At 38.8% G+C, this 19,642-nt stretch overlaps 2 protein-coding genes across 7 annotated transcripts in view; one reads left to right on the top strand and one right to left on the bottom strand.

The window, feature by feature from the left end:
• Purg (purine rich element binding protein G) overlaps positions 1-9,189 on the bottom strand; it is a 34,418-nt gene extending 25,229 nt beyond the window's left edge. For 4 of the 6 annotated variants that reach the window (XR_006151127.1, XR_006151131.1, XM_042701937.1 and 1 more), the window contains exons 1-2: positions 9,113-9,189; positions 7,950-8,831 (exon numbers count right to left, since the gene is read on the bottom strand). Coding sequence is in view for 3 of the 6 variants with exons in the window: in XM_042701937.1 (XP_042557871.1) it covers positions 7,950-8,825 (876 nt within the window). In the remaining 3 variants the exon portion in view is untranslated. Of the gene's footprint in view, positions 1-477; positions 845-3,027; positions 8,832-9,112 lie in introns of those variants that run through there. The other 2 variants (XR_006151126.1, XM_042701924.1) reach the window with 2 other exon arrangements.
• Positions 9,190-9,817: 628 nt separating this feature from the next.
• The window catches only part of Wrn (WRN RecQ like helicase), a 133,746-nt gene continuing 123,921 nt past the window's right edge, over positions 9,818-19,642 (top strand). Inside the window, exon 1 of the mRNA XM_042701966.1 lies at positions 9,818-9,990. The gene's annotated coding sequence lies outside the window, so the exon portion shown is untranslated. The remainder of the gene's footprint in view (positions 9,991-19,642) is intronic.

Raw genomic sequence — 19,642 nt, 5'->3', positions numbered from 1 at the left:
AGTAGTTACAGGTTGTATGAAACAGAACCATATATATTCACAGGTCAGTAGCCTTCCTGATGTTCTTTGTTAAAATTTGTAGAATACAATAATCACCATTACAAAGAAAAAGAGATCAAAAGCAGTAGTAGTTGATTACTGCTGCAATGACAGCAGTTGCAGTTACATCATTTAGTGCAATTTCTGGTTATTTGCAGAACAACAGCATTTGACAAAATGTTAGTTTAAAAAGTTTATGCCATGCAGAATATAAGGGATGATTATAGACTGTGTTGAAAAAAGTCATGTTCTTTCAAAAGAATGAAACTTGGCATAGGTCATAAAAATATGAACTTTAAAAATTAAAGAACAAGATGATTAAATACATAGTAGATAACATGGTTTTAATATGAGCCAATTATTTTTTTGGGATGTGGGAGGGACTGGTGCTATGCATTGAAATCAGGATACTACTTGAGCCACAACTCCAAACAGGTTTTTGGCTTGTTGGAAATAGTATTTACCTATTATTTTTTTTTCTTTTTCCACTGATGCAGAATTTTAAAAGCTTAGTAAGAATAGAGATACTTAGTTTCTAGCCTAGCATTGTCCTTTTTCATATGAGGAAACTATCCAACAGAAGCTACATACTTCCTCAGAACCTGGCCATAGATTGGTAGATAAGGTCTTTTTGTCCCTTACCTCTACATTTTTCACTCACGCACTTTAAGAGGATAAATAGAATATTCTAAGTTTTGAGTATGATTTCTCTTCATTTTTGTTAAGACTGATTTGTTATATCAGCTACTACCTTTCTCTTCTGTCTCTTCTTTTCTGTTTATTTCCATGCAACAATGTCATCAATCTATAACAAATAATAACATTTTCTATAAGTAAAATACCAACTATTTTCCAATAGGAGTTTGTAATATAAGAAATTCTGACTATAATCATATAAAAATCAGATTTATACTTTTAGTGTCATAAAGAGAAAAAAAAAACCAATAAAAGCCTTTCCTTATCTTACACTTTTGAACATCTTAAGTCAACAGTATTGAGACCATAAACTGGATTTAAAATTGTCTTACACAATAGCAGTACTGATTCAGTATGCTTTATTTATTTTATTTTTACTGGTGCATTCACTGTCTTCAAAAGAATAAGGGGTTTTTCTTAGGGGATACTCTTTAAGAAAGGTAAAATTTGAAAAACATAATTCACTAGAAAGGAACATGGGAAACTTTTGGTTAAGGATGGGAAATTATTAGTGTTTTGCAGCCTAGATTTAAGCAGAATTCTTGATTTTATTTTTGCCTGTATGAGGCCTTTCTTCCTCAGGGCTGCTATTTTACCATTTAAGTCATGCCTGTAGTCAAGCATTTTGCTGGTTAATTGGAGATGGAGTCTCTCATATTTTTCTGCCAAGGCTGGAGTCTATTTTCCACATCTCAGCCTCTCAAGCAGCTAAGAATACAGGTATGAGTCATTGGTGCCTGGCTGTAAAATTCATTTTTGGAATAAAATTCATTTTTTTCCCTTTCAATTCCTCCTTTTAAATAGAATTAAAACCTATATATACATCATTATAAGCTTATACAAGTTTATAGAAATCTTTCCCAATTTTATAGATTAAATAAGGACAATAAACTATTCATTATTAAAACAGAAAAACCAAAAGTCTTTTATGCTTTAAAAGTATGTTTAAGAGGACTTTCTCTGTTTATAAACTAAAATGGTGCCATAAATCATGGAGATTTGTAAAATTTAAATAACTAATTTTTAGGTATTTATATCATAACATTTTCATAAAATTTACAGATATTCTTCCTCAATCCATAAGTTCTTAATTATATTTCTAACTGAATTGGATCTTTTAATCTGGTTGCTTTAATTTATACAATTGAAGGATTCAGCGTGGGATCTTTCATTTTTCACGTCTTTTTTTCTTGGTAGGCAACAGAAAGATCTTAAAATGCACTCTTGATGAGTGGAAGATTTTGAGAATGGTTACCTCTTTATACAATTTAAGGATAATAAACACATAACTATAAAAGACTGATTTTTTTCTGGTGTCGTTGTGTGTGAACTATTAAGATAGTTTTGTTTATATTTCCAGGAATAGTGTTAATGCTAATTTCATTTAAAAATAATACATGGATATGATTCAGTTATATTGTAAATTCTTAGCATCCTAATTTTTACTCTTTCCACAAATCATCACCGTATCTTCTGCTCCCAAGGACTTCTAATAGGGTCTGAATCTTTCAAACAATGCTTTAAACAATTAAGACCAATGCAGTGTTACCTCTTTGCATAGATCTGAACTGGATGAAGTTTAAATAAGCCTTATACCTTTCTTATAATAAAAGCATTATGTTAATAAATGAAAAGATTCCAACCAGGTTGTAATGATCATTTACTACAGTTTTAATACTCATTGGCATGGTCTTAGGATAAAAAATAATAGCAACAGAATTAGTTAAAAATCAAGTTATACTTTGAATATTAGTGGTTTCATTAGAAACAGTTAACACTGAAATAAAAACTTGGTTAAATTCTTTGATATCTTGTGACTCCTGTGCTGTGTTACTTTAGGAAAAAAAAGGCTAGTATTTTGTGTGTGTGTGTGTGTGTGTGTATTTGAATACCGATAGGCAAGATGGCTAGGAATGGAGAAGGGAAACTAGTAGGATAAACTGTGCATTTTACATATTTAAAACTAATACACATGTCCATAATTTAAGAAAATGCCATTCAGAATTTCTTTGATATTTCCTTGGTGTAATAATATTGCATAAGGTAAATGACATTTTAACCAAGGTATGATATTTAAGAGGAAAAAATTCCCTTAAATACCAGATCTATGTTTTGAGATATGGACAGTGTATATGTTTTGATTTGGGAATTTGAAAATACATATGTACATGTTTGTATATTCACAGAAACTCTATGACACACAAGAAGCTGATAACATTGGTTACTACTTTTCATTCTCTATTCTGTAGCATTTAAATTTTGTGGTATATATGTATATTTTTCCCTATTTGGAAGTGTTAAAACTCAAATAAAATAAATTTAAATGATTTAATATATCAAATTAACAATGAAGACCAACTCTTTCCCATTATACAAGAAAATATACTAACACATTATTCTAAAGTCTACCTATAGACATTGGCATGTGTTTTAAGACAAGCATTACTGTGATTTAAAAATTCAATTTTCATCTGACTTTAAATTGGGAAACACATTTTCCCCATACTTCACGTTATAGTATTGTGGAGTGTGGATTGTCAACAGCATGTTAATATCTTTATCCTCTTCCTCTGCTGGGCTAGCCATTAGCTACCATTTCTCCTACGGAAGTCAAAAAATCTTAAAGGAAATTCCAGAAAGATTTTAAGAATCTTATGTGGCAAAGATAATATTATGTCCGAATTATTTTGTAGCAAGAGAGTCAATGTTAGTTTTTTTTTTAATATCCTGCCAAAAGATGTTTTGGTAAAGATTGCAAACTAAGTGGTGCTTAAGCAGAGCCCTTACATAAAGCTTGGAAGAGGATTTCATAAAGTTTCAATGAAAGCCATTTGGAAACAAACAGGAAAAAAAAAAAACTCACATGAAAAACCTTATTTTCAGACAATCAATTAAAATTTAAATTAAGCCATATTCATTTAAATAGTAAAATAAACTATAAACCAAAGTTTAAAGAAATGACAATACATACAACAACTTTCAGTGGTAGCTGCTTATTAAAAATGAGTATCTGAGGGTGCATTTCAATTTCATCTTCAAATTGTGCAGATAAATATTTATTTTACTGAAAATATCTGCAAAATTACAAGATAAATACATGATTATATTAAGATAGGATGATTATATAATATATTCTTATCTATAGCTATAAAATGAAGTAAATATAGCACACTCTTGATGAAATGTTAGTACACAGTGTTTCTCAGTAAAGTACATACAATCTGTTGGTAAGCAACAATTACTTAAGTTTCAAATGTACACCTTAGGAAATTTTTAGGATGGAAGGATATACTAAATCCCCCACTACCCTTTTTACTTGGTCAGGGTTAGTACTTCTGAAAATTTTGAAACATTATTGTTACTTTGGTAAAGTATTAGGCTCTTTGTATTTTAAGTTGAAATTTTATTTCTTTAGTCTGTGTGATTTTTCAAAATTACCTAACCATACTTTCAAGTCTGGTGCAGTATTATTACTGTTTATTAGTTACTTAAACATTTCAACAATAAAATAGAATCATTAATTCCTTAAAATCTGGACAAATTCTCAAAATTAACTTTCAGAGTATTATGGGGAGTCTCAAGTAGATATAGTCTCAACTGCAATACTAATATGGATCAAACATAGTTTTATATATATTCTAGTCCTTAGGAATACAAATATGAAGTCTACTTTAACTTCTTCTGTTAAATACATTGGAATTTGTTTTAAAAGCATCTTCTACCTTTCTCCATTACACTGATTTAATGGAAACCTGTTACAACAATTCAACACAAACATATACATGCAAGAGATCACCCTACAGATTCTAACTACACAGTTACTGAAACACATCCCACCTGTCAAGTGGCATAAATGTACATCTTCTATATACAAAAGGTAAAGTGCATTATTAAATTAGTGAACTGACAGATTGTCTGCCTGGACCATACAGCTTTCAAATAGACAAATGTGAAATTCTCCCATTAGAACCAACTATTTCAAGAGGTTCCAACTAGCTTTTCCACCCTGTCATTTATTATTTTTTTTGGCCATGCTCTTTAGTGCAAATATGCTTGTGTTTGACTCACGTTAAGGGACATGGCAGTTTGGGGCTTTACCGAGGATCATTAGAAAATGTGGCAGAACTTTAATACCTTTATAATACATTGCATCTTTTGCATATAAGCAACAGACTAGTGCTGCTTTTAATTGCTAGGAGCACACTGCCAACTACTATGAGAACCCGTTTCCAAATTTCATACAATTAGCTTATATTATTACAGTTTGATCTGTACCACATTACGCTTGTATTATTATGTGCAAACATCATCAATGTTTTAGCATTAGTGAACTAGTTATTTTGGTTACTAATATTAGTGCTCAGTTTTTACTTCTAACATCCATTTGCCTTAAGAGTTTAACGTCTGCAAGGCAAGGATCCGTTATTTTAAAGAATACCATGTGCACTTGTAGTTCCACTTATGTTACAAATGACAATAAATAAAATTTATATTGCACAGATAAAAATAGCTTATTTTATAAGATACATGGCAATTCATTTTCTAATACCAGAGGTTTGAACTGGATCATAATTATGGCTAATGAATTCTTGGGAATTTTAAGTATCAAAAAATCATAGAATCAATTCCATTTTTCAATGAATACATTAACTATGAAAAGGTAAAATAAAGAACTGAAAGAAGCTTGAATGATTCTATAGTCTATTCAATTGCCAGTATATAAGCATCTGCAGCTATGAGATGGTGATAACTTGGAAGTATACATACAAGGTAGAAAATTTGGCTTTTTAAGTAATTCTTAAATAATCAGTGCAAAACTAATAATATGTATATACAATGATATTTAAGTCTGACATAGTATTGTGTATATACATCTATATATAGGTGTATATACACACATGCTCAAATCTTATCAGACTAAATAAAAACCAGAAGATAAATCATTTAGTCTTAATGGATATAAATATTTTAAAAAGAAAGATTTTAAGAGAGCATTCACTCATAGCAATAGTGATAGGAACAATGGATGACTGGAATATTCACAGCTCTAGTGTGCCAAAATCTGACAGGTTGATTATTATTAATAGGCACTATGATGGGCAGCAATAGCAATCGGTAGTACAGTAATTCAAGTGCACATCACTCCTTCATATACCCAAAACTACTTTTTAGCAAGCCTACATAGTTATGTTATTTTACAGTAAGGACTGTTTAAAAATCCTTGCTACTTTTATAATGTTAACACCCACCATGTGCTATTAACTCAAGTACCAACATCATATTCATTCTATCCTTCATTTGTTCCATAGTGATCCAGATGGTCTACAATTACAATGAAATGAGATTCCTTTGTAATACTGGAGGAAATGTAAAATATAATCTGCAAATCAAGGCCAGTATAAATGTCTGGGTTACTGATAACTTGTTTGTAAGTAAAATTATTAGTCTTAATTCATTCTGTAAGGTTTTCTTTGTGACTTTACTGTATATGGGGTAAATTTCTAGAGGAAAGTTGTTAAAATGATTTTGAATTTCAAAAGAAGAGCTACAATCTGATCTCAATCCATGAATCCATCTCTCATCAATAAATTACCTTTGGGGGGCTGAAATCAGTAATCTGTAGATAGAACATAATTATATAGACTTAGAATGTGGGAGCTAAGATAAAAGACAATTAATTTCATTCAGAAAAAAATTTAGCCCAATAGTTGAAATTTCAGTCAGTTGATATAAGGTGAGTGGGTTGGTACACACATATACTACATCTACTTGTTTAAAAAATTACTTAGGTGTTAAAAAATTGATTTTGTTCTTCCTGGAGATTAATTCTGAATACAGGTAACCTTTAGTAAAGTAAATCTCTTTAAGTATCATAATGAGCACCTTGGAAAATGACTGAATTTTCCTTTCAAATGTCTATAGTCTTATTTCCGAATAATATTTTCCCCAGATTGAAAATCTAAATTATTTAGAAAAGTTTTTTCTTCTTTTGGAATTAAGGTATCTGTAAAAGTCAGGTTTATATTGGAAGTTTGACATAGTTTTACAAGCAGAATTGCAAAAGTGCTACTAAAACGTGTAATTACAGGCCTATTTTTATATCCATGACTTGGTGCACCAACCCTTCTGAAACACTGTTAAAGAATTATAATAAATAATACCTTGAGTCCATGATATTTTTAGGGAAAAACTTATCACAAGCTCCAAATTACCACAATATGCTGAAATACCAAGATTTCCATAGGAAAGCCATTGGATGAAGCCTTCCCCTCAAATGTGATGTCACTGTAACTCCTGAAACTTTGTAAAGTCAATAAAACCATATGGTACAACAGAGGTAACCAGCTTAGGATAACCAATGAAAACTTTCCCATGGCTTTGATACCACAACTATAAACTGTAGGGTTACCACAAAATTTGAAATTATAGAATACTATAGTAATTCTTAAGAAATATTTTGATACTGCATTTTGAACGGTTAGTTATCTAATAATATTTGCTCTTTTAGTGGCACTCTTTAAAAGTTACCCAATAGACAATGTATTTCTCCTTGTACTTTTATAAATACATACTTATAATGAGGTTAATTTCCGTTTCTGTGGTAACTGTCCTACAGGTATGCTTAGCAGACTGAATGAAGTAGAAATGGAGTACTTTTCTGGGGAATTTGTTAAAATAGAAATTCACTCTTCCATATTAAGTATATATGTATCTTTTTTTCAAGATTATTTCATAGTGCAATGTTATGATATTGAAAAGGTCAGAATGTCACATTTTGTGCTGATTTGCATACTTCAATAGTCTGGAGCAGTTGAAGCATCTAAACTATTTAGCTCTGGGAAGGTTGGAATTCCCATGAGAATTATAGTGAGCTATGTGTAACATAATATGGGAATCAGACTTCTTAAATTATAAACTACTAAAAGTATTACTAATAATGTAGGGCCAAAAGAGGAAATTTTCTTCAAATGATAATCGATCAGTACTTTTAGCCAATTTAGGATTATAAATTTTGCCTGGAGTTCAATTTCACTCTAGTCGAGGCATTCTTGTTCTTCACCACTGGCCCTTCTGCCATCCATTCTCTTTTCTTTATGGCTGTTGCAAATTTTCCTCATCTCTTCTTCATACTTGATAAAATTCTCCCCAAACCTTGTCCAAGCTTTGAATGGAACAGTAATAGTATTACGGTAAGGTGGCCTCACCTCACTTACCTTCAGGAAAATTCCATATTTATTAGAGCCCACATCAAAGTAGAACCTTTTATTGTCCACTCTGAAAGAGGTCCCCTCTGGGAGTTCAACTGGGTCATCATCTCCACCTCTTCTTTCTTCTATATCTCCTTCGCCATAGTCTTCAATCAGCTGAACCAAGGCATCTCGAAACTCAATCATTCCTTGTGCAGGGAGGACTATAGTCTGTTCTTGACCCAAACTGTGGCCAAAATAACCTATCATACCAGTCCCTCGCATCATGGTTTGTCTAATCCTCAGGAAGCGACCTCGTTGATTCTCTTTCAGGTCTAGGTAATATTTCCTGTTGTCCCTCTCTATATAGTCTGTTTTGAGGACACTGTGTGGATGCTCTTCTGACCCCACGGAGACTGGTGGGGAGGGTGCTGAGTGCTTCTGCCTCCTTCGGGAGGGGACTTGCTCTTTGCTGTGGCCATGCTCTGGCCTGTGGCCTTTCAGGCCCAGGTGGGCATAGTGCTCAATGAAGTCCCCTAGACAGTCCTTCAGCTCTGCTGCCACAGACAGGGAGAGGGTCAGTTTACTCTTTCTGATATTGTCCTGCCGGCCTCTTCCTATCCAGACTTCGGCTATCTTTAGGAACCGGCCCCGGGAGCTTTGCTTCACGTCTAGGTAAAACCTCTTTTTCTGGATGTCCACTCGTTTGGAGGCCAGCTCCTGGATCTCGGCTGCGCCCCCAGCCTGATTAGGGGTGGCCGAAGTGGCGTAGTGGGGGTAGTGAGAGTGCTGGGCCTGGGGATAGAGTCTAGTCTTGCTTAGGCCAGGGCCCCCTATATTCTTGCCTCCACGGCCGCGGCCGCCGCCGCCACCGCCGCCTCCCCTTCGCCTGGCTCTTTCCATCTTCAGCTGCAAGTGACAAACACACACGGGGCGGGGTGGGGGAGGGGGTTGAGAACAATCGTAGACGCTCCTCGGCCTGAGCCTCACCCCGCGGCCCGGAGCCCCGCACTCGAGCCGGGCTCGCTCGGCTCCGGCCCCGGCCCGGGGATCGCAGGTCCCGGGCTCGGCCCCGCGCACTCAGCATCCCTCCGCCGTCCCCCGGCCTCCCGCTCCGGTTCCCACACGGCGCCGCCGGGCCGCCCACCCGGGCTCAGCAGCCCCGGGGTCCCCAGTCAGCGGACACTCACATCATCTCTGCTCTCACAGCCGCCGCCGCCGCCGATGCCCTTCACGACCACCGCCGCCGCCAGCTCTCGGCCCCTCAGCAGCCGCCGCCCCCGCCGCCGCCCCCCGCCTCCTCCCCCGCCGCCGCCGCCGCCGCCGCCGCCGCGCGCACTGCCCCCCGCCGGAGCAGCGGGGCAGGGGCATCGCCTGCGGCGCCCACCGCCGCCGCCGCCCCTCCTGCGGCCGCTGCCTCGATCCCGGCACCGACACCCGCGGGGAGGGGAGGAGGGAGGCGGGAAGGCTGACGGTGAGGGGCGGGCGGCGGACCCCGCCTCCCCGGCGCAGCCGCCAAAAGGGAGGGAGGGTGTGGGGAGGGAGGAATGGAGGGAGGGTGTCTCCGGACTCTCCCTCCCGCCGACTCCTGACAGCAGCCCAGCGGGAGGACGCGTGCGAGGTGACTAGAGAGGGTGAAGTTGGGATGGGGACCGGTGCGGCGGGAGCGCTGTGACTTCGCGGGATTTCCGCAGGGATGCAGGACCCTGGCGGCTCGCCGGCACCTGCATGGAGACTACATTTCCCGAAAGCCTCTGCGGCCGCACACGCGCAATACGCCGCGCCCACCCTGCTACTTGAGCCCGGATGGGCGGGCCTAAGGGCTGGGAGCGGGAACCTGGAGCGGAGGGGGGCGGGGCCGGAAAGGTGAAAGGAGAACTTCCGTAGCGGAAGTGTGTGCCTTGTTACCCCGTAATGTTCTCTTCTGCCAATTAGAGCGCGGGAGCAAAGTTGGTTGGTTTTGATGGCTCGCTTGACTCTCGGTGCTGCAGTCCCTGGTGTATCTCTGTGTTGCAGGCCCTGGTGTAGGGTCGTTCCCCAAGTCATTCAGCTGAAGACCCGTTGAAGGGTAAGTCGCTCTTTTCATTTCTGCTAACCTTCTCGTGCACCCTTGACCCCCCACCCCAAGCTCGTTCTACCTTGGGCTTCTCGCCGCCGTGGAGTTGCTGGATCTCAGGGCTCTGGGAGATTGCTTAGAAACAAGGCTCCTTCGTGCCCCTGGTAGAAGACCAAGACAGAGACCCGGACGCAACCCCGCGGCCTGGCCTCTGAACTAACGTTTGTTAGAAAGTGGGCCTCCGCTTCCTAGTCTTGTGGAGCGCCCCTACCCAGGGTCTGTCCGATGTGACCCATTGCAGAAATGAGCCACTCTTAGTGTGCACAACAAAAACCAGGGAAGTAACTCGGTATCTATACTGGATTTATTGGGTCTAGATCACTCTATTAATGGTATTTTTTTTTTTTCCTAGTTGAATAGTACTCTGGATAGATATGATGTGTCTAAATACTACTACTACCTGTTGTAGAGTAATCAAATGGTTAGAATGCTTAGAGTCTGAAGAAAATCAGTAGTTTTTAGGCTTTATATGGTTTACTAGAGGGGGTTAGATTTTGATAATTTGATGTCTTTGAATGGTTGTCTATTGGTTGCTGTTGAGGATAGTACTCAAGACCTCTCTCATGCTAGGCAAGCACCCGTGCCTAGCACCCTATATCTCTATGTATTAATTCAACATGGACTTATTAAACCCTGATCCTTAACACTAGAGAAACAAGCAAGTGAATAAAACTAATCTAAGTTTAAATTTTAGTGGAAGGTGAAAGGAATCCTTCACATCCAACGCAGGGGACCACGCGGAGGCAATCAGGCACAGAAAAACAATTATAAGGCTTATTAGAAAGGCCCATATCTCTCCGGGAGAGCGAGCACATGGCAACCATCCCTATCCAAGTAGTTGGAGGTTCAGAGGTAGATGCGTGGGCAGGTGGGTCTGGGCGCAACTCCAGGGCTGGGAGGAGCTCAGGTATTGGTGGAGTTGAGGACCAAAGGTGTGGATAATACTAAAGAAAGAAATGTGTAAAAAATAAAAAAGTGTTATAAAGGTAAGAGGTGAAAATCCTATAGAGAATAAGAGAAAGAGGAACGACTAGGTCCCGGGAAGAGAAGGTTGAAGTTATAATTTGACAGTGCTGGAGAGTTGAATGCTATTAAAATGTACTGTACACTATGGGTCTGCTACACTCTTAGTGTGTATGTATGTGTGTGCTAATGTTTTTGTAATACTTGGGATTGAATCTAGAGCTTAGTGCATGATAGGCCAGCTTTCCACAATAGAGCTTCCTCAGCCTCCTCTTTCCTACTATTAAGATAATCAGCTTCCTTTTCCTCCTTTTGTCACCTGTGGGAGGTGAGATTTAGTGAAGTTTCCCTTTCAGTATAGTAACTCTTCACTTAAGGTTCTTGACTTTGATTGCAGAATAAGAATTTCTGGACAAATGACAATGTTAAGAAAACTTGGTAGAGCTTTATTGAGTAAGTAAACCAGCAGACAGACAGACAGGCACACTTCAGCAGAGGGCACTTCAGCAAGGGCACACTTCAGCAGATTGTGGGTACTCTCGTAGGGAGATAAAGACACAGAGAGAAAAACAGGCAGAGAGATACTCAGACCCAATGAGAGACACTCACAAACACCCACAAGGAGATACCCAGAGAGACACACAGTTCTTGGGCTGGTCAGTTATTTATAGGGTAAAGGCATTATGGCTTTAAAGTTTGCTTTGTCTTTGCTTTAACAAGTTTCCTGGTAAGATTGCATCCTGTCATGAGACACCTTGCTATCTGCATTTTGGGGCTGGTGGCTTAAGTTTGGGGAAGCATATTTCTCAGGAAGACATACGTAAATGCATCTCTCAAAAATGAATGCATCCTGTTGTCTCTTTGAAGCAAAGATAGCATTGCTAAATACCATATTTCTGAGTTGCCTTTACCAGGCCTCAGTTTCCTTAAATTATCCTGCTTCATTACTCCTAAAATGACTTTGTTCCTTTAATCGTTTTTTAAAATTTTAATTTTATTGTCAAGGTGATGTGCATAGGGGTTACAGTTACATAAATAAGGTAGCAAGTACATTTCTTGTCGAACTTGTTATCCCCTCCCTCATTTTCCTTAATCTTAAGAGAAGTACATGGAGGAATATCTACAGTAAGCTGACCATACCTCCTTTTCCTCTAGTCTATCCAGTTTCATTTCCCCTAAAATGACTTTGTTTCCTTAATCTTAGGGCAATATATGAAGGAATATCACCTGTATTTGCTGTAAGCTGACTATTCTTCCTTTTTTCCCAGTCTGTCAGGCTTCACTTTCATCCTTGATTTTGCTAAAACAATTGATATGCTTATATTTAACATTAGGAAATGGAGTCGTGAGGGTATTAGAAGTAAAGAAAGAGCAGTAAACAACCTCCATAGACCAGATCAACTTTAATGGAAAGTTATAGAGGCATATGTGTGGGGGTGGGGATGGGGTGAAGGGGGATTTCAGTAGGGTAATGGGTGAGGGCAGGGTCCCAGATCACTGCAGGTTCAAAGAGTTTCACAAGTCTCTGGTTCTGGTCTTGCCCAGAGCACCTATCCTTTGAGCAAGTCTCCTGCCCTGCCTCATCTCACAATCCCCAGTACCAGAGAGGGTGGGAGAGTGGGCTTTCATATTTAGATTAAGATTTGGAGCTGGAATATTTTGGGAAGATTCCCCTAGTGGGGAGGGGTAGTCAGTGGGCCACACTGTAGGAGCGATATTGAATTATGAGAACAAACATTCCCATCACTCACTATCCCAATTCAAAGAATATAGATCATTGCTTATTATTTACAGAGCCTCTTTCATGTTATTTTTGTATTTCAAGAAAGATGTGGACTGAGACGGTAGGGAGAGTAGAGAGAATTTGAATGAGAGAATGAATGTCATACTTTTTTGGAAACTATAGAATATAAAAACTCAGTCTCCGAAGATGACTCAGTGGTAGAGTGCTTGCCTTGCATGCATGAGGCCCTGGGTTTGATTCCTCAGCACCACATAAGCAGAAAAAGCTGGAAGTGGCACTGTGGGCTCAAGTGGTAGAGTGCTAGCCTTGAGCTGAAGAGCTGAGGGACAGCGCCCAGGCCCAGAGTTCAGGCCCCACGACTGACCAAAAAAAAAAAAAAGAATATTAAAACTCACGTTTCACATAATCTGATTTTGTTCCCTATAGGGGTGCCTGTTAACTGATAAGTGTCCCTCTTTGGATTGTTCCTTGTGTTTAGATATCCAGTCACCCCTCTATTTGTGTCCCTATGGGTCACCGTCTAACCATGGTGCTTTAACATGTGGAACGTGTCCTGGGGGCCGCGCTAACTCTTAACCTCCATCTGCATGAGCATGTGGTCTCCCTGTCCTCCCTGTCGGCCACCCTGTCCCAGCGACCCGGGGAGGCCTGGGGTGTGCTGCCGTTGCCCCTTTTGTGGCCCGGGCTGGTGGCACCAGCAGCTGGGAGAAGGTCAGATTGCCAAAACTCACGCCGCCAGCCCCATCCGGAGGTGGCTGTCCTGCCTCTGCCTCCCCTGCCTGGGCAGCACAGAGCTCCGGAGGGACAGACTGGCCGAGCCTTACCTGTCTCCCCCGGGCCTCGTGGCCCGGGCCTCCATGCCTGGCCTGTCAGTAGTTATTGCCTCCGCTGTGCCATCCTCTGGGCTGAGGACCTGCTGCCTCTCTCCGGCTTCCAGTGCCACCACGCCCAGGCAGCCCTCCCTGGCCTGCCAGGGCCAACGTGGGACCAAGTGCACACAGTTGGGAGCTGTCTCCTGTGCCTCCCCTCCTTCCCCACTCCCCATGTGGTGTCTGCCAGGTCCAGGCCTTGACCGGCAGACACACCTGTCCCTGCTTCTCTTCTGACTCGGAAATAAACGACCTGAAGGAGCACAAAATATCCACAGTCATTTTTGTTTTTTTTGGTGGGTGTATGTGTCTGTACTGACCTACTTAAAAAAATCATTATTTCTCAATACAGTATAATAACTATGTTACATTTACATTGTATTAGGCATAAGCAGAGTTGATTTAAATACGTGGGAGAATGTACGTAGATTATATGCAAGTATTATACCATTTAATGGGACTCGAGCGGATGCATTGGAATCTAAGTCCTGCAACCAATCCCCCATGAGTACAGAGGGAAATTGTACACGTTTTATCTTATATTCAAATTTAAAATGCAACTATAGTTGACACAGTTTTCCCTTTGTTTTACTTAGTGCATGTTTAAGAGAACTTGTTAATACATATAGGGTTTTGTTTTTTTTTTTCCCCAATGCTGGGATTGAACCCCCGGCCTTGTCAGTGCTCTACTAGTTAGCTACTTCCCTTAATACATGTTCTATTTTATTGATTTACTGACTACTTAGTATGTCATCTTAGGCTGTGCTATGTTTGACTATTAATTTCCCTATTGGCTTCTCTTATTACAAACTGTGTAATGAACAATTTGTAGGTTTTTGTGCATATATGCTGTATTTGCATAGGATAGCTATAATTGTTGATTCCAAGGTTATATTTTGATACTTTCTACAAAATGATAGGGCCAGTTTCTGCTCTCTTGCAATACTGTTGATCTGTTGAAATTTTACAGATAAAGTTATGTCAAAGTTGTGGCCAATTCGTTGCCTCACTTACTGAAATGTTTTCTTTCTCAGGGACTTTACATAACCTTTTGTCATATGTCAAATTTTTGTATTTCATCTACTTCTGTGCATAGTGTTTTAGAAATTATTGTATATACTTAATGAATACTAAACAATATTTTGAAATAACCTATACAATAGAAATGATTACTGCAGCAAAATAAGTTAATACCTACCACCTTCTATAAACATCTATCTATCTATCTATATTTTTTTTTTTTGGTAAGAGAATTGCTATGTAGCCCTGCCTGGCTTGTTTTGCTTCAGTGAACACACTTTGCTAGTCCCCATCCCATGTGGCATCTGCCTTGATATGGTTTTTGCTTTTTTAATACTTTTTATTGTAAAAATAATGTAATGTGTTTAATTTAATTTTTTTCTTTTTAAAAAATTATTATCTTTAAGTAGTTGTACAAACAAGTTCCTATTCTATAAAACAGCATATGAATACAAGGTGTCTGACAACATTGTCACCCATCACTCCTAACCCATCCCTTCTCATAACTATGGTCAAGAACTTGGAGTCATTCAGCAATATGACAAAATGTGTGGTTGTCCTTTGTTTCTTGAATCTTGTTTACTTTGTCATATCTCCTTGCATTTTAGCTTTAGCATCCACATATCAGGGAGACCATGTGCCATTTGTCTGTTTGTTCTTGGCTTACCTTGCTCAAAATGATTTGCTCTAGTTCCATCCATTTTCCTGCAAATGTCATTATTTTGTCCTTTTTAATGGCTGCATGATATTATATTGTATATAGGTATCAAAATTTTTGGATCCACTCATCAATAGTGGGGTATCTGGATTGTTTCCATATATTGTGAACAAAACTGCAATGAGCATGGATTTGCATGTGTCCTTGTATCCTGGTTCCTGTTGTCCAGGGTAGATGCCTAGAAGTGGTATGGCTGGGTCATAGAAGAGGTCTATATTTAGCTTTCTGAGGCACCTCCAGACTGCTTTCCACCATACATTCCCACCAGCAGTGCAGTAGGGTTCTCCTGTCTCCCTCCAGCATTTGTCGTTGGCTGCCTTTAGGATGTGGGCCATTCTCACTGGGGTAAGGTGGTATCCCAGTGTTGTTTTTATTTGCATTTCCTTTACAGCCAGGGACGATGAACATTTCCTCATGTGTTTCTTTGCCATTTTTCTCTCTTCTTCTGAGAAGTCTCTCTTTAGTTCCCTTGCCCATTTCATGATTGGTTTGTTAGATATGTGAGGGGTTAGTTTCTTGAGTTCCCTGTATATAATGGATATTAGGGCCTTGCCTGATATATTGCTGGTAAATATTCTTTCCCAATTAGTTGGCTTTCTTTCTAGTTTGGTTGGTTTTTGCCTTGTTAAGTCTCATGCTGATAACATTCAGCACTGCACTGAGACAGGAGTCTACCTTTCTAGTAAAGACTCCCTCCCTATTGAACCTCTCAAAATATAGCTTCTCTGTTTCTCCCTGATTGAGTTCCTGTATAACAGTATTGATACCACAATATTAGTTTTCCTAGTTTATGAACATATAATATCTTCATATATGTACTTTTTTAATATACCTTCATCAGTACTTTATAGATTTTAATGTATAAATTTTGCTTGATTTGACTGAATATTTTAATTATTATTATTATTTTTGTCAGTTGTGGGGACTGAACTCTTGGGCCTGGCACCGTCCCTCAGCTGTTCAGCTCAAGGCTAGCGCCCTACCACTTGAGCCACAGTGCCACTTCTGGCTTTTTTCTGCTTATGTGGTGCTGAGGAATTGAACCCAGGGCCTCATTCATGCTAGGCAAACTACCACTGAGCCAAATTCCCAGCCCTGAATATTTTAATTTTGATGCTATCACAAATGCATTTTCTTCTTCATTTTTTTAGTAGAATATTTTTAATGTAAAGAAATACAGCTGATTTTTGTATAATCTTTTAAGAGTTTTCTATTATATATATCTCCTGTCCTGGAGCTTGAACTCAGGGTCTGGGCACATGTCCCTGAGCTTCTTTTGCTCACTGCTAGCACTCTAACACTTGAGCCATAGTGCCACTTCCCATCTTTTTGAGCAGTTTATTGGAGGTAAGAGACTTTCCTGCCTGGGTTGTCTTGGAACTGCAATTCTCAGATCTCAGCTTCTTGAGTAGTTAGGATTACAGTTATCAGCTACCAGCACCCAGCTTAGACAAAATATTTTTATTGCATTGATTTTTTAAAATTTGTACATCAATTTCATATTTTTCATTACTATAGGTTTGTTTCCCCTTCCTTATTGTTTTCAAAATAATATTATGCTCTTAAATATTTTCTCTTTCTGGTGAAGTTTAATGTAAACTTGTTAGCTTCAATGGAAAGTGTTGACTATTTTTTGTACTGCTTCATGAGTGTATTGATTTAATTAATGTGTTTGAAGGTTTTTTTTTTTTGGGTTTGGTTGTGGGGCCTGAACTCTGGGCCTGGGCGCTGTCCCTCAGCTCTTCAGCTCAAGGCTAGCGCTCTACCACTTGAGCCACAGTGCCACTCCCAGCTTTTTTCTTTTAGCTTATGTGGTGCTGAGGAGTCTAACCCAGGGCCTCAGGCATGCAAAGCAAGTGCTCTACCACTGAGCCACCTTCCCAGCCCCATGTTTGAAGTTTTGAGTTGAGCTCTTTCTTTCCAGTCCTTTTCTCAAAACTCTAGTTATCTTTAAAATGGGCTTTTATATTTTATGTTTATTCCAGGTGAGTTGTAATTTTTGCTGTTAATTAATTTCAGACATAAAGTTTGGATATGATTATATAATTTGATTTGGGTATATATGTAACTGATTCTTCTATATAGAAAAGTGTTTAATTGAGATATGTTTATTCTGAATCTGATTATCTGTAAAATAAGTGAAATTATCTGCCCTTAGATGACTGGAGAAAAATTGTATTAAAAGACTTTAGTTTTTTTGATAAAAGTTAAGCCAATTTCTTGTAAGAATAGTGATCAGCCTGTAATTTTTTTTTTTTTTTTTTTTTGTTGGTCTTGAGGCTTGAATTTTGGGCCTAGGCACTGTCCCTCAGCTCTTCAGCTCAGGGCAAGTGCTCTACCACTTGAACCACGGCCCCACTTCTGATTTTCTGGTGGTTAATTGGAATTAAGAGTCTCATGGATTTTCCTGCCTGGGCTGGCTTTGAACCACAGTCCTCAGATCTCAGCCTCCTGAGTAGCTAGGATTACAGCCATGAGCCACTGTCATCCGGCCATCAGCCTTTTTTAAAGACAGGTTTTTTGGGGAATGGAGGTCTGTTTTTCTTTAGTTTAAGTGTTTAATATGAGGGAAGAGTAAGAAAACATTATTTGAACAATTCCTTCATGAGAACATAAGAAATTAGAATAGTTTCATATTCTTTCAAAAGTTATATAATATACATTGTATAAGAAATACAATATACTATAGTGAATACTATGTTATGCGTATTATAAACAAACATCAGAAAAATTCAAATTTGTATATTTATGTAAAGCATGAGACCTTTCCTATTGTTACCTGATCTGTTTTTGCTGTTCATTCACAAAACAGTGTTCCTGAACTATAGGGAAAATATAATGGGCCTGGAAGATAACATTTCTTTGTATGAGGCACACAATGACAAAATCCCTAATTTTCCTTCTTACTTATGTTATAAAAAGACTTGTCTGCTTGTTTGAGATGATATTTGGTGATCTTCAAAAAGTTTGGCATTAGATAAATATATGATGGCTTATACAATTGTGTGTTAATTTTTTGGTGTCTTTTTCACCCAGCTTCCACTTTTATCTTTCCCTCTTCCTACAAGAGTTAAATCAATCTTACAAAAATGTTTGCACAGCCGGGCTCTGGTGGCTCACGCCTGTAATCCTAGCTACTCAGGAGGCTGAGATTGCGGTTCAAAGCCAGCCCGGGCAGGAGAGACCGTGAGACTCCTATCTCCAATAAACCACCAGAAAACCGGAAGTGGCACTGTAGCTCAAGTGGTAGAGCCCTCGCCTTGAGCTGAAGAGCTGAGGGACAGCGCCCAGGACCAGAGTTCAAGCCCCACGACCGACAAAAAAAAAAAAAAAATGTTTGCACATTTCTTTCTACGGGGCATAGCTGAATTTTTGCCCATTGAAGAGCTTTAAGTGCTGTATTTCAGCATCATTTTCGTTTAGATAAGTTCAGAATTTCAGAAATTGTTGCTGAAGTGTTATTTCAATTCTTAGTATGATTTTAAAGTCTTTAAATTTATTTATTTGTGATGCTTGCGATTGAACCCAGGGTTGTGAATATTATACCTATTCTTCCCCTCTTTCCCCGCCCCTTTTTTGAGACAGGGTCTTGCTGTACAGTTCAATTGGCCTCAGACAAATAGGTGATCCTCTTGCTTCCATTTCCTGAGATTATCTTACCACACCTGACAGAACTTTCTCTTTTTGAATTTATGAAACTTGTTTTTCTTCATTTCATGTGGTGATTTTGTATATCCAAATAGTTTAAAATCAAGGACCAATAAAAGGATCCTATCATATTGTATTGATGTTTTAGAATGCAAATATGGGAAGTTTAATTCAAATAGGCTTAGAAAGTATTGGAAATGTATTATTAAAATGGGACTTCCTGTTGTGTACATTTTGGGGAACGTTTCTCTCAGGAAGGCATATATCCTGCCAAACAAATGTTAATTCTTGGAATGAAAAATGCAACTCTCAGAAAGGAATGCATCGTGTTGTCTCTCTTTGAAGCAGAGATAGTCTTTGTGTGTTCTGAATACCATGTTTCTGTGTTGCCTTCACAAGGCCTCATTTTCCTCAATTTATCCTGCCTCATTTTTCCCACATTTGATGGAGATAGGGGTCTTGTTAACATTTTGCCTGGGATAGCCTGGAACTATGATCTTCCTAATCTCCTATCTCTTGAGTAGCTGGGGTTACAGGCATAAATCACTGTACCTGGCTTCTGTAACTTTCTTACAAGAGTAAGACTTATTCTTAGAAATCATCCTGAAAATATCTTGTATCTCATTGGCTTGAATTAAATCA

This window comes from Dipodomys spectabilis, unplaced genomic scaffold (assembly GCF_019054845.1).
Source record: "Dipodomys spectabilis isolate Male_0828 unplaced genomic scaffold, ASM1905484v1 ptg000009l, whole genome shotgun sequence".
Taxonomy (NCBI): Eukaryota; Metazoa; Chordata; class Mammalia; order Rodentia; family Heteromyidae; genus Dipodomys; species Dipodomys spectabilis.
Note: the sequence above shows the minus strand (reverse complement) of the source record. Positions and strands in the feature narration are given on the sequence as shown.